Source organism: Siniperca chuatsi, linkage group LG4 (genome assembly GCF_020085105.1).
Source record: "Siniperca chuatsi isolate FFG_IHB_CAS linkage group LG4, ASM2008510v1, whole genome shotgun sequence".
Lineage (NCBI taxonomy): Eukaryota > Metazoa > Chordata > Actinopteri > Centrarchiformes > Sinipercidae > Siniperca > Siniperca chuatsi.
The window spans coordinates 1,000,864-1,015,000 of record NC_058045.1 but is presented as its reverse complement, the minus strand read 5'-3'; the positions used below and the strand labels follow the sequence as shown (position 1 = coordinate 1,015,000).

The 14,137-nt window shown below is 41.2% G+C and overlaps 1 protein-coding gene across 1 annotated transcript in view; it reads left to right on the top strand.

Annotated features, from left to right (window-relative positions):
- Positions 1-14,137, top strand: part of ntrk3a (neurotrophic tyrosine kinase, receptor, type 3a) — a 286,883-nt gene that overhangs the window by 47,357 nt on the left and 225,389 nt on the right. Inside the window, exons 2-3 of the mRNA XM_044193839.1 lie at positions 8,611-8,685; positions 11,063-11,134. Of these exons, the coding sequence (XP_044049774.1) occupies positions 8,611-8,685; positions 11,063-11,134 (147 nt within the window). The remainder of the gene's footprint in view (positions 1-8,610; positions 8,686-11,062; positions 11,135-14,137) is intronic.

Here is a 14,137-nt window from a genome sequence, read left to right as displayed (position 1 = left end):
CATTATCATTCATTTGGAGTCGTGTTTGTGTCCATTTGATGAATTTAAGTCCAATATTCAGTCGCCTTTAGCTCTGGTTTGGTCTCCACCAACTCCTGAGAAAAATATCTGGCTATTTAGCTGCTAAATGCTCCACTGTGTTCACCGTTTTCTAACTGAATGCGACCGTCCGACAATCAAAACGGCGTGCCGCATATCGCTGCGCAGTGCTGCGTCGCTCTTGGCCCGTTAGGACATTCCAGCAGAAAACAAGCAATTGAACCGATTTTATCGCAGGCGCTCGCTCACTTTCTGGACTGAAAAAAACATAATTTAGTTGTTTCCTCCAGAAGATTTTGTGTGAGAATGGGTTGTTTCTTAGAGAAACAGCTTAAACTGGCCATGTTCATTGTATGTAATGCAACAGTTTGGCTCTCTTACGTGTTTTAATCATGTCTGAATGACAATGGAGTTCTATGGCAAGGAGATACAAGCTGCGTATAGCAGACTGTGGCTACACCGACAATACTTGGGAATAGGGCATATTAATTGTTGGTTTTAATCTTTCCATGTGATTTATTGGTAATAATAAAAACACAAAATAACACAAACCTGTTAGCATCATTAGCAGTATTATTGTCATAATTTCCCCACCAAACTGTATAACTCTATATGCTGTTATTGTTCTCTGTTGTCTTTCATCCTCCTTTCCATCATTTCACTGTTTCTCTCCCCTGTTCTCTCTGCATATCACAAATCTCTTCATGCAGCAGCAGAATCTAATCTGAAATATCTCCATATTCAGATGCACAGACTGCCTGTTAGGACAGAGGAGCTGCTTTCCAAGGAAGCTGCTTTATCCACATTTTACAAAAACATCTTGGTTCCCTGTCAACAAATGTCAAACCTGCAGCCAGAAACCTGGGTGGAATATTTGAAAGTAGCATTTCATTTGAAAAACAAGCTTTTAACCAGCAGTAGAAGACATGATCATATCACTTGTTTCAGCTTCTCTTCACTGGTTACCTGTCAGTGTTTTGGGATTTTACTGATTACTTTTAAAGCACTTCATGGTTTAACTCCCAGTTATATTGCTGAACTGCTGCTCCCCTATGAGCCAGAGCACAGCCTCAGATCCTCAGGCAGGGCTCTGCTGGCTGTTCCTGAGTCCTGGTTCAGGACTAAAGGTGAGCAGGCTTTTACAGTCAGGACCCGTCAGCGCTGAACTCCCTGCCTGAAGATCTGAGGCTGCAGAATCAGTGAATCAGTGAATTTACTTCTTTTTACTTCTAGCACACGGTTTAATTTCCAACATGTCTTATCTGTCTACCCTATTGAAACTGAAGGAATTATTTTTCTTTTATTTCCTCCAAATGTATCTCGTTTTTTAGGGGGTAAAGATGCTCAAATACTATTGAAATTTTGCACACGGCAGAAGTGGCAAAAATGTACATCTGATAGGGGTCTTGGACAATATTGACAATATTCAGTCATAGCGCCATCCACTGGCAACAGGAAATTACACGTTTTATACTTTGATGTCCTTCTCCTAACAGGTTGCCCAGATCCACCTCAGATTTGGGCAGAAAGGCCTTAAGAAAAGACATTGATGAGATATTGTGAAGCTTGTGAGTTTTCATCAAACTCTGTTGCTGCGGCAACGCATTATTTGCCCTGAAACAGGAAGTTGTTCTAAGTGTGTACATTGTCCAATGTGCCCCAAATTTCACACGGTTGATAAGAGTCTCAGCCTGAGGACATCTTCATGCCAATTAAGAGTTGTAGTCATTGCGCCACCTACTGGCAACAAGAAGTAAGCCTTGACAATCATCATTTCATTTACGTGAAATTTTCAGGGTGTGGTCCACACTTGATACCCTGGAACGACGTATAATTAGTGGATGTTCTCTAGCGCCATGTAGTGGACACAGGAAGTGACGTTTAACTCCTTTGTACAGCATCCAAAACGTATGAAAATTCAGAGCCACGTCGACCAATGTCTGGCAACGGTGCTATGGCACACCCCAACATGCGGGTCATCCCGTTCATCGCTGCTTGCAGCTTTAATTATTATTATTATTATTATTATTGTTATTGTTGTTGTTGTTTTTATCTTATATTATTGTTGGGTATTTTATTCCATTTTACTTTTGTATTATTTTTAATTGTCTGATTCTATTTGACTCATTGCCTCCTGAGCTGGTTTAAATCTAGTTTACTATTGTTTATTATTATTCAAGGTTTATTCTATGGAGGAAAGTTGTAATATTTTCCTGCTCTGGTGGATTTCCAGGCATATTATACAGTTTTGCAGCAGATGTCTTTTTTTCTGGAATGTTTTCAAGGAAAATGGGTTCAATACAAGGTTTATAGTTTATACACTTTTTTTTTGTTTTTTCACTTGGGATGTTTTTAAACATCAAGAGGTTTCATTTTTAATTATTATTTTTATCCTAGTTTCAAGCAGAAAGATTTCCTATTTCTTTTTTTAAATATTCTTTTAACTTTTATTCAAGCATTTGTTAATTGCCAGAAAGGCTATTTGTTTCTTGCTGTAGGAACTGACAAGTGTTTTTTATGGTTTTAAAGAGAAGGGCTTTCCATTGCTTGTGTCTTTTTAATGACCCAGTGGCAAAAAAAGACAAACAGAGCAGATGGGCAGAGTGTCATTTGAAATTTCTATTCAGTTGTGTTGGCTACAAATTGATCTCATTCACATTGAGGAATATGTACATCACTATAGTTGGATGAATGAGTAAACTGATTGAGAAAAGGATGGATAGTTACATAAAGAGTGAGTAAATGATCATGGGTATCCCAGCCAATGTCATTTCAATTAAATTTTGTTTATATAGCGCCAATTCACAAGAGGTTTTCTCATTGCACTTTTCCTATAGAGCAGGTCTAGACCGTACTCTACTGTAGTAGCAGTTGTCGAGCAGGAACCCTGGGGCAGCAGGTGGCCCACAACCACAGATCCAGACTCTGCAGCTCCGGAGGCAGAAATTCCTGCTGAAAGCGACAGAAGGAGAGAGGAGAGAAAGGAGAAAGCACAGAACTACGGGAAAGACAAGATGTCGAGTTAGTAACATGCAAAAATGGGATAAGAATGCATACAGATGGAGAGGAGGAGAGAGAAGCTCAGTGCATCATGGGAAGTCTCCCAGCAGTAAGGGATGTTTCAGGATTCACCTGAGCCAGCCCTAACTATAAGCTTTATCAAAGAGGAAAGCCTACTTAAGCCTACTTTTAAATGTGAAGATGGTGTCTGCCTCCCAAACCCAAACTGGGATCTGATTCCACAGCAGAGGAGCTTGATAACTGAAGGCTCTGGCTCCCATTCTACTTTTGGAGACTCTAGGAGCCACAAGTAACCCTGCATTCTGGGAGCGCAGTGTTCTAATGTGGTAATAAAGTATTATGAGCTCTTAAAGATACGATGGTGCCTGACCATTAAGAGCTTTGTGGGTGAGGAGAAAGATTTTTCTGGGTTTTACAGGGAGCCAGTGCAGAGAAGCTAATATTGGAGAAATATAGTCTCTTTTCCTAGTTCTTGTCAGTACACGTGCCGCAGCATTCTGGATGAATTGAATAGTCTTAAGAGACTTATTTGGGCAGCCTGATAATAAGGAGTTGCAATAATCCAGCCTAGAAGTAACAAATGCATGGATTAGTTAACATGGACTGAGATAACTACGAGGTTCTGTACGGTGGTGCTGGAGGCCAGGGCAATGCCATCTAGAGCAACTATATCTTTAGATAGTGGGTCTCGGAGGTGTTTGGGGCCAAGTACAATAACTTCAGTTTTGTCAGAGTTTAACATCAGAAAGTTGCAGGTCATCCATGTTTTTATGTCCTTAAGGCAAGTTTACTGTTACTTCTTTCAGAAACGCTAAGGTTAGCCTACTCAGTTGCCCAGAAGCAACTTCCGAGTGGCCCAGCATACATACAAGTGCTCTACTGAAAATATGTCTCTGTCAACCCTGAAACGTAAATTTGACAGTGAAAACCATCAGTTTAACCCTGCCTGGACTGGCAAGTATTTGTTTATTTTACCGCCATCTCCAAATGCCTGCTATTTTTTATTACATTCATTTGCATTTGTTTCAAATTTGTCATTACCAAAAACAAAAAAAAAATTGAATTTGTTATTGAATAGCCCTGCACTATGGTATGTGAAAATGCTGCTAATGTAGCCAATTTTACACACTAATGCAAACCTAGATGGAATTCATTGAATAATTCTCCATACATAACGTCTTTTGATGTCAGCTTATTCAGTACACACAGAAAATATCCAAACATCATTTAACTTGTTATCAGAGAAATATTAGCAGTGTATCAATTAGGGTTGAGTTGGTCTCCAGTTTTGCCAGTCCAGTCTGGTGTACAAGCAACCGACATTTGTCATTATGAGATGTTCTGGCCAATTATACCTCTTAAAATCCACCTGCCTGTCGGCGACCTGCTTGAGGTAGTTCCAAGTGGCTTAGCATAAAGATAGCGTTAAATGTGTAAACTTTGTCAATATGGACATGCTACACATTGTTAGATCGGTTACGTTAGATTCTCCACAATTCAATTGTTCAATTAATTTTATGGAAGCCAAATAGGCAAAAATTCCCCCCCAAAAGGTGGCTCTTAATTAAAAGAGACAAAAAGCAGCTCTCAGCGATATCACCTCTTCAAACATTCTACAGCTGGACTCAAGAAATGTAACTGCCACCTCACTAATAGTTGAAACTATAAACCAGCACAAAAATGACAATTACCAACAAAACATAAGCCACATACACATTACAAACACTAACGAAAAGTAGCATTTGCATTTTGGAACATAAAACAGCAAACTTAAACCACTCAGTCCAGCACTGCATGGGCTGTCGCTCTCTCAGCGCTGTCTGCAGCACATGCACCAACACAGCTGAGCAGACGGTGGTGCAGAGTCAAGCGGTGTTCATGGTTCATGGTTAAGTTGCTAACTAGTTAATGAAATACATTGCTGGAAAGTTAATAAACAATGACCCCGTCATTTTCCCTTCCCAATATAACTCTAATATAACCCTGACAACCATCATGTCATTCATGCTTATCACATTTGTTTGCTGTGTTAGCAAGTAGCTAGCCAGCAATAGTTTGTCAGTACACCAGAAATGTAGCAGATTGGAAGGTAAGTACGAAGCATCGTTTTGAGCATAGACTGTTTAAAAGAACCGTGACGTCACCGTGACGTCACCCATTGGTTTGTGGAATACATCTTGTTTTTTTGGAACTAGAAGTGACCATATTTGGACAAGAGGGTGGAGCTAAGTTATCAGCTAACGCTAGCTAGCTAGCTTTTCATGAACTGAAAACACACTATGAAAGGCTGAAAGTTCTAAAACGAAAACACCGACAGCATCCAAAAACAAGTTCACGGCTAGCTAAATGTTCTCAGTGCAGTGGATACGCATCGCCTCTATCCTGACTGACAGGTCGCCGTGGTAGCAACTTGTCAATCACAAGGTAGCCCCACCCTAAAGCATACCCTGCTTTATCGTCTATTTTACTCTAAATGGGACCATCATTTCCAAAATGAACATCATGCTGTATTGAAGAAGACTTGAAACTAGCGATTGAGACCATAAACTAATTAGGAAAGTGTTTACTGAGGTAATAAACCTGGCTAGTAGTTCTTGAGCTCTCTTTCTCTGGACGTAAGAGTTGGATGCACAAAGGACCAACCAGCATCACCATTCTTAGCTGTCAGCTTGGTAAAACAATTGCATTTCTCATTGATTAATTGATTCTCAAGTTATTCTTCATTATCTTGTTTTTGAAATCCAGAACTCATTCCAAGTAGTTATTTGTCACTGGCCATTCTTCAAGTGAGTGATTTTATATTCCGAGATGAAAAGCTGCTACAGTCAGTGTTCAAAAAGCTGCCATGCAGAGAGAAATCAATGGAAATACTTTAGAAGTTGGATTTAAAATGTGTTTGTGCATGTATGCGCTATATAATTATATCTAAAATAATTCTACGTCTGTGTATGTGTGTGTGCTTCCAGTGGGACCAGTAAATGGTGTGTTTCTGGCAATTTAGACTTTGAATTGGATAATTGATCTGTCATTCAATTAGTCAATCAGCAGGCCCTCAGGGGGGCAGATGCTCCTGTCAGGTAAAAATGAGCTTAGCCAATCAATGTGCAGCTCCCACTGGGTCTAGAATGACAGTATGTCCCCATCAAGTGTTGCTGCTATCCAAGTCTGTAGTCCAGTGTGTCAAGACAGGCATGTGTCATGAAAATAATGCACCAGTCTGGTGGTTTAGGGTGATCTTTGTTAACTCATCAAGTCTGGAATTACTATGCTCATTATCACAGATTTGCCTGTTATCAGTGTCTTTTTATGTTTCTACTGTTCAGTACCATCTTTTAAAATATTATTCATTTTGTTACTTTAGCACTACTGGCACTGGCACTGGAATTCTTTTAGGCTATACATTGAAAAAATGATGTACTGTACCTATAGTCTGTTGTCAGAGGGACCATTGTTGATACATATGGTGGTGGGGCTGTTTGACAAATTAATCTTACTTACTATGAAGGTCTACTGAGCTACAACTCAAAGTTTTTATGGTTAATATGTTAGCAAACAGTTGAATATTTAACAGCTGACCTGCAACAGTTCTGTAGTAAAATGCCAAACATCCCCTTGTTTCAGCTTCTCTACTGTGATCATTTGCTGCTTTTCCTTGTCTTATGTGATGGTATACTGAATATCTTTATATCGTTGAACAAAAGCAACTTGGAAGACGGGCAGTTTTCACTATTTTCAGACATTTTGTTGACCAAATCATTGATTAATCAAAAAAAAGCGTTTTCTCTGAAAGCAGCTTCCTGCTGTGTTGATGAGGTTGGTGAAGGTGGCATTTTCTGCACAGGAAACCACAACAATGAGCTGAAAGAGGCTAAACACGTTCTGTAGAGCTGAGGGGAACTGCAGAGTTGGAGACCATTCTCTCTGGGTTCTTCACTATGAGTGACACCTTTCACATTACACAATGTCATTTGATCCAGTGTTATTATAAAGATATTGATTAGTGCAGCTTTAAATAAAATTTGTTCAATTGAGGATCTGTGGTATTTTTGGGTTTTTCTTGACCGTAAGCTTGGAGGTTTCTGACTTAACGAGTTGACAGTTACCACCTGAATGCACCATTAGTCGGTTTGAGATCTCAGTGATGCTCACAGGCCTCTGAAGGGTCATGATCCTGCACTGGGACATAGCTTGTGGGTATGAGGTGTGTGTGCAGTCTTAGTCAGTATATTGAATGATTAATAGTAGTGTGCTGTATGTTTGAAGATTGTTGGGGGTACGTGTTTAAAAGTCACATGGTTTGCAGTTTGCATGTTAATATTTGGGTCTTTGTGGTTTTGTGTTCAGGGATGGGACAGGGATTAGAGACACAGATACGCAATGACTGTTAGAGAGAGAGTAAATATGCAAAGGTGTTTTGGTGATGAATCAATTCCAGGAAGACATATGGACAAACAGCAACTGATTTTTCCATGCATACCTTTGTAACACAACACACAGTGTACGTACACACACACACACTCAGTCAGGGCCAGGAGGCGGTCTCTGGGGTAAACAGATGTTCAGTGTGATGTGATTTGCCTGTTTTGAGTTGTTGCCATCCGCTGCTGGATCCAAAATGGGCCACTATCCTGTTTCCGCTTCTGGGCTCCCACAAGGCCAAGCTCCAAACTACAGCAGCCAGTGAATTCAGACCATGCCTGCACGAGCACTAAAACTGTGAAGAACCACTTCACACTGAAGCAGTAAACCTGCGGTGTAGTGTCACTGAAGTGTGTGTACCGCTCACACTGCCACTGCAATACTCGCTACTCCTGTACAGTTCTAAGGCTTATCACAATGTGTGTCTTTTTATAGCTGGATTTTTTTCATTACGTAATGCTAATAACTTGTGGATTGAATGCTGCTGGATTATTAGTGTCAGCGATAGATAGTATACTAGGAAGAAAGTTAGAATTTTAGTAAACAAGGTGTGGCCTCAGATGGGTGAAGCATGGAAAACGTGGGGAAAAGTTGTGTAAAAAAACTAAATGATAACCTTTACTTAAATTCACACATTTACTAAAAAAACTTCTGCACGATTACCTTATCAGGACATCACTTCTCTCAAAGCTCCAACCCATGTGTAGTTCAGTTTAAACTGTCTGTATTTCAATATGAAATATCATGTGGACTGAGTATCAAAGTATAAACACACCTAATACGCAGAGCTGCAACGACAGCAGCAATTATTTTGATAATTGAATAATAGCTGAAGTTATTTTTTAAGTAAAAATGCCAAAACCTCTGTGTCTCCAGCTTCCCCAGGGCGGACATATGCTTTTCTTTGTTTTAATGTAATGTTGTTTTATAAATGAAATATTTTGGAGTTTTGGACTGTTGGTCATACAAAACAAGAAATTTGATGATGTCACCAAGGACTCTGAGAAAATGTGATTTTCACTGTTTATAGACCAAACGATTAATCGAGAAAATAATTGGCAGATTAATCATTAATGAAAATAATCGCTAGTTGCAGCCCTACTAATATGTCTTGTCTGTCCTACTTTCCAGACACATTGAGAACTGGAGCGGTCTGCAGACCTTGAGGGATGTCGATATGGAGCTCTACACCGGCTTACAGAGGCTGTAAGTAGTAACACATTCCTCTGCGTGTCTGCTCGTTCATGCAGTGCTGTAATGTTCGACAGTCCATTCCTCACACTAATGTAATATACTGTAAAAAATGATGAGCATCACAAAGAGTTACAACAATAAATACACTATACATAACAACCAGGTGATTTCTAGCTCCAAACTGCGCCTAGCAGTCTGCATCAACACATGCAAGCTTGGAATATTTTTTATCATTATTGGTTTTTAAATGATTTTCAACTGGTTTTCAGTAATTTTCTGGTTTTACTTTTACAACACAAAGAATGCAAAAAATCAAGTGAGCATTAATGAACAAGTCATACTCTGGTGGTGAATATCACAGTTAAACTGGTACCACAGCTGGCCCTGATTAGCTCCCCTCATTTTAGAATTACTATCCACTTAGCCTCCAGTCAGGCCAGATTTCTGCAATTAAACAGGACACTCACCACTCAACAGATTTACCTCGTTACAATCAGCTGCTGCTGTCAGTCAAACAGGTCCAGTATTTTGAGGACCTGGGCCCTGTTTCCTGGTTACTATCAATCTTAGAAGTTCGATCTGTTAGCCTCCACCTTTCTCCATCAGGGTGCTTGGCAGTCATCACTGTGGTTTTTGCTGTCTTGACGATGGCCCGACATGATGAAAAAAGGAAATCAGTCACTGTAGTTGGTCTTAAACCAAAGTGCTGGACAAATTAAAAGTTTGACCTGATGATGGTGCGAGACGACGTCAGCAGGATTCATCCTCTGGGGACAAAATGCATTCTAAAGTTCATCTACAGCTAATATGAGGCTTCAGCTGCACACTTGATTTGACAAACTCACTAACATTTTAGCTTGGGGTAAACTTTAGAATGCGTTAGAATCACATTAGGAAGGGATCTGTCCTCTGCCAGGAGGAACAAATGCAGTGCCCAAAAATTGTTCTATTGTACAAGGGGGTTTTTGAGACAGACTTGAAAAAATGATTCTATGTGAGCTCTAAGCATAGTCACTGCTTGACAAGTAGCACTATTATCTGAAAAGACGGTGTAGTCCCTCATTCGTCCAGGAGTGTTCTCTCGTAGAAAGGTTTCAGTCGTAGTCTGAAGTCATTCTCAATTGTGTCAATTGAGAATGACTTCCGGATGGGAGCCGAAAAGTTATTGAAGAAGTTACATCTTACTTGGTTTTTGAATGTTGTCCACTGGCTGAGACAGAGTAACTAACTGACAACAGCTGGCTCAAACTTGCTACTTAAATTTGATCCCAGTGATTTGGTTTTGGTCTTACTGCAAACAAATACAGCGGAGATCTTTAAACAACCAGCGCTACATCTAATGGTGGTAGATGGCTAATTGGCAGGTATGGGTAAGACTGTCAGATGCAGTTGAAAACCCCAGAAAAAGCTAGTGAGTCAAAGCTGATCTACTTCCTCACTCTCTCCTTTTGCCTAACCATCCCTCCCTTTGTCCTCCGCAGCTGATTGGTATTGAACACAATCGTGCAGGAGAAGATGTCCACGTGGCCTTCGGATATCGAGCCGTAATGAGATTCAGGGCCAGTAGATCTGAGCTGAATGTGATTTGAGAGGGTTAAGATGTAAACTGCAGAGTTGGAGGGAGAGGGAGTGGGCGATACGAGCTTCAGCCAAGCAGCGACCATGGCTGAAGTGCCTTTAACACACGTTAGCTGATAGCTAATGTCCTGTCTTCGAGGGCGACTTAGTGGGGCATTTTAAAAGGGGTACTATAATAATAATAATTACTTTATTTGTCACCTTGGGGAAATTAAGTTCTTTTACACAAACGCATGCACATATTAATGTGAAGAGACGCCAGTGACCAGGGACATACCATTGGGTCTGAGCTGGACTTGAACCGGCTACCATCTGGTTCCCAAGCCAAGTCCTCACGGACCGTGCTACTGCCGCCCCAGAGCGCTCAGAAAGTTTGTGACTCACAGATTTAAAAACAGAATGGTCAGGCCTGAAGCAGCAGATATCCTGACTTTTAGTCCGTGGCTTGGGTCAAGCACCAAAAACCTGTTGGTTAGACCCCCCTGCCTGGTAAATGCCTGTATCTTTCAACATCCACACCACCAGCTTGTAACTAAGGCTTAACATGTGTAGTCTCCATCCTAAACTGGGATAACCCTGATGACATCACTATGACATCATCAGTCATATCAGAATTAACAAAACTCCAGAGCCTGGCTGCATTAAGAGAGCTGGATCCGACTCAATACACGGCCTTCTTTCTTTCTTTGCTTGAGTTGTCTTCGCTGGTAATTGCTCCTGTCCGTTTCTTCTCCTCCTCTGACTAGAATTCAGAACGATGGAGCGGAAAGTTCATCAGAGCTTTTTTCTCATCTGTGTGTGTCTGTTATAGAACTATTACCAGCAGCAACCTGCATACAATCCAGGCTCGTGTTTTCTCCAAGAACCCCCAACTGCGCTACATGTGAGTACACACACACACACACACACACACAAAGACAAACATTAACAATATGCCTGCATACATAAATACAAAAGTACATGCTGACACTGATGCCCATTCTTGGGCACGAACAAAGACCTGGAAAAGTGTACAAACACTAGGGCTGACCCGAATGCTTCGAAGCTTCGACTGTTGCCATGGTAATCGTTGTCCAAATCAGTATTCAAATGCTGCGTTTTTAACAAACTATTATATACGCATTACCCCAAAAATCCCAAATAGCTCATGAAATAAGAAATAGTAATCCAACATTATTCAAACTAAACGGAAACGGAGTACAAGAAGATGGCAGCAGCAACAACGCCGCCGCGCTGAGGTTCAGCCGTGCCGCTGGGGCTTATATGGAATCTGTCACCTGCTATAGAGGCAAAGTCTGCTAGCCGCTAGGCTCATGTATGCAGTGTAAAATACCATAGGCTTAAGCTAATAATGGTGACTAGCAAAAAACAGTTAATTTGTCTATGAACCTTGACAGTTAGACCCCCCCAACAAATCTTTGACTATTCATGAGTAATTCTCACTTATTACTTAATTCTCACTGAAGCTTCAAAGCCCCAAAAATGGTATTCAGGACAGCCCTAGCAAATACACACACACACACACACACACACACACACACAGTGGTCTGAGGCAAGGCAATAATTGAGTCTGTTTAAAAACATACCTTTGAGGGTTGAGGATAAAGCAATGATGCTGTCAGCACTGGGGCTTTACTTCCTTACTACTGCTGGAAATAAACGGACACTTGAGAGCAAAAATAACATTAGAAATCTAGTTAGATCATGCTTTAGAGTTATTTAAGATCAGTCGGATGAAAATATGGTCATTTGGGAGACCTGGAAGCCAAGGCATTTTGAATATGAGATAAAATGATGAATATTCACGAGTATGGTGGTATTTAGTATGATAAAATGGTGACTTCTGGTCAAACGTTTGGTTTTACTGTAAGTCATGTAGTCCCGCATTAGGCTTTGCAGTCAGCTCTACTCTTCCTCCAAGGAACAGATCAGCATGTTGTGTTTGGACAGGTTTAATATGAAGAAGTGTGAAACTACAGAACAGCCAAAACATATACAAGTGAATATTAGTACTCACCAAGCATTAGGAGCACGGTCTTGGATTTCCCTTCGACAGGTGAACAGTCTAGCAAGTTATTCACTTAAAGTCAATATGTGATACAAAGTCATGTAAACACACATCCATCTGCCATCAGTCAGCTACATGTTGCACGTCATCAAACTCTTTCTCATTATGACAAACTAACAAATAAACACTCAGAAATATACTTCAAGTCAAAAGTAACTTACTCACTGACCTGGCCACTGCCACAAAACGCAGGATGGGTACTGAAGACATTCCAAGTAGAACTCTAGTGGCACAGAGCCATCCTGTCAAAAAACAGGAGGAGAAGAATACTACTTCCTGTCCTGTGCGCTACTTACATACTGAGCAAAGTGCACTACCTAAACTTAACAAGGTGGTAGTAATTGCTTCAAATAAAATACAAGTCCATTACACAAACCAACAGTCACAGGCTTAAAGACACCTGAACGGGCCATTCCAGTGATCTAGTATTGCACTAAATCGAAGCAGCAGAGGCAAACTCCAAAAACACTGGATCCTACATCTCCCATGAAGCAGCTCAATAATGTGTCAAACAGACCCTCCGTGCCACCTTCTACAAACCCAAGCCAACACATGACGACGACATCATCGGGGTTATTTTCTCAAACTTGACCAAATCTCCCCCAGAACCACCGAAGACATTGTCCAGCTGTTTTCACAGGCTGGGTAGGACTCCTCGTGACGCGTGAAGTTGGCAGTTTCCCTTTAAGAAGACTTGTGAGATAGAAGTCATACTGGGTTTCTACCGTAATGACCAGACTATTATTTTTATTCTTTCTTTAAGCATCCCATAAGCTTGTTCCACCTTAAAGTTTATATTCTCAGGTAAATACCTTATTGGCCTCAATATAATATTTATTTTCTGAAAATTATGCTTGAAAAGGGAGGGGTCATATTATATTCGATGACCAGGCAATTATGTATTCACACTGTCTGATATTCTTTTTGAAGGGAGAGAGCACCTGTTATAATACACAGGGATTCTGGACCCAAAAGCACGATTCAAAAACTTAGTGGTTAGTCTTTGGTTTATTGTATGAACAAGTTGAAAGAGTAACCAGGTGTGTGGAGGAAAGCTCTGTGAAGCCAGAATGATTCCCAGGTAGGCTGGGCGAGGACAGCAGGCTGGAGTGGAGCAGAGGTGAACCCGTGGTGAAAAGCTTCTGAAGAGACAGCGAGCAGATCGGATTAATCACAGACTCAGGAAACATGCAGGAAAACTTTCTACAATACAAGCTCAGGAGCAGAGACGTTGTACCGCTAGTGTAAACAGACGATCTGGCAAAGACTGGTGAGAAGAGCCGGGTAGATGCACTGCATGGTCTTGACTGATGGATGGAGAACAGGTGAGTAGCAGCAGATGAATCGCAGGTGTGTCGGATTCTGAGTGGAGGTTCGCCCGAGGCCACGCCCAGCCAGCACACACACACACACACACACACACACAGGAGGGGAACCAACAGGGGACCAAGGAGTGGTGCAGCTGGACCACGACAGCAGCGCTACATCTGGCTCCAGCAGAGTGTTGCATTATGGGTTGCTTGCAGCCTTAACGTTGCTAGGTTGGTGAGTTTTTGATGGTTGAAAGTGAGTGTTTTAGAATTAGTCAGCACTAACAGGGTTTAGTTAGCGAAGTGTAAACTAAAGGACTTTCTGATGGCTCGAGAGGATAACAGCATGACTTGTAACATGCCGAGAATTACCAGTGTCGCACAATATCATGATGCCGACCTCTAAAAGACCAACAGCCAGATCAAATCAGTCCGACTGCTCCAAGAGCCCGATCAGACAGAGTATGTAAGCATGAGGGGGACGATCTCAGGACAGGACAGCTTGGGG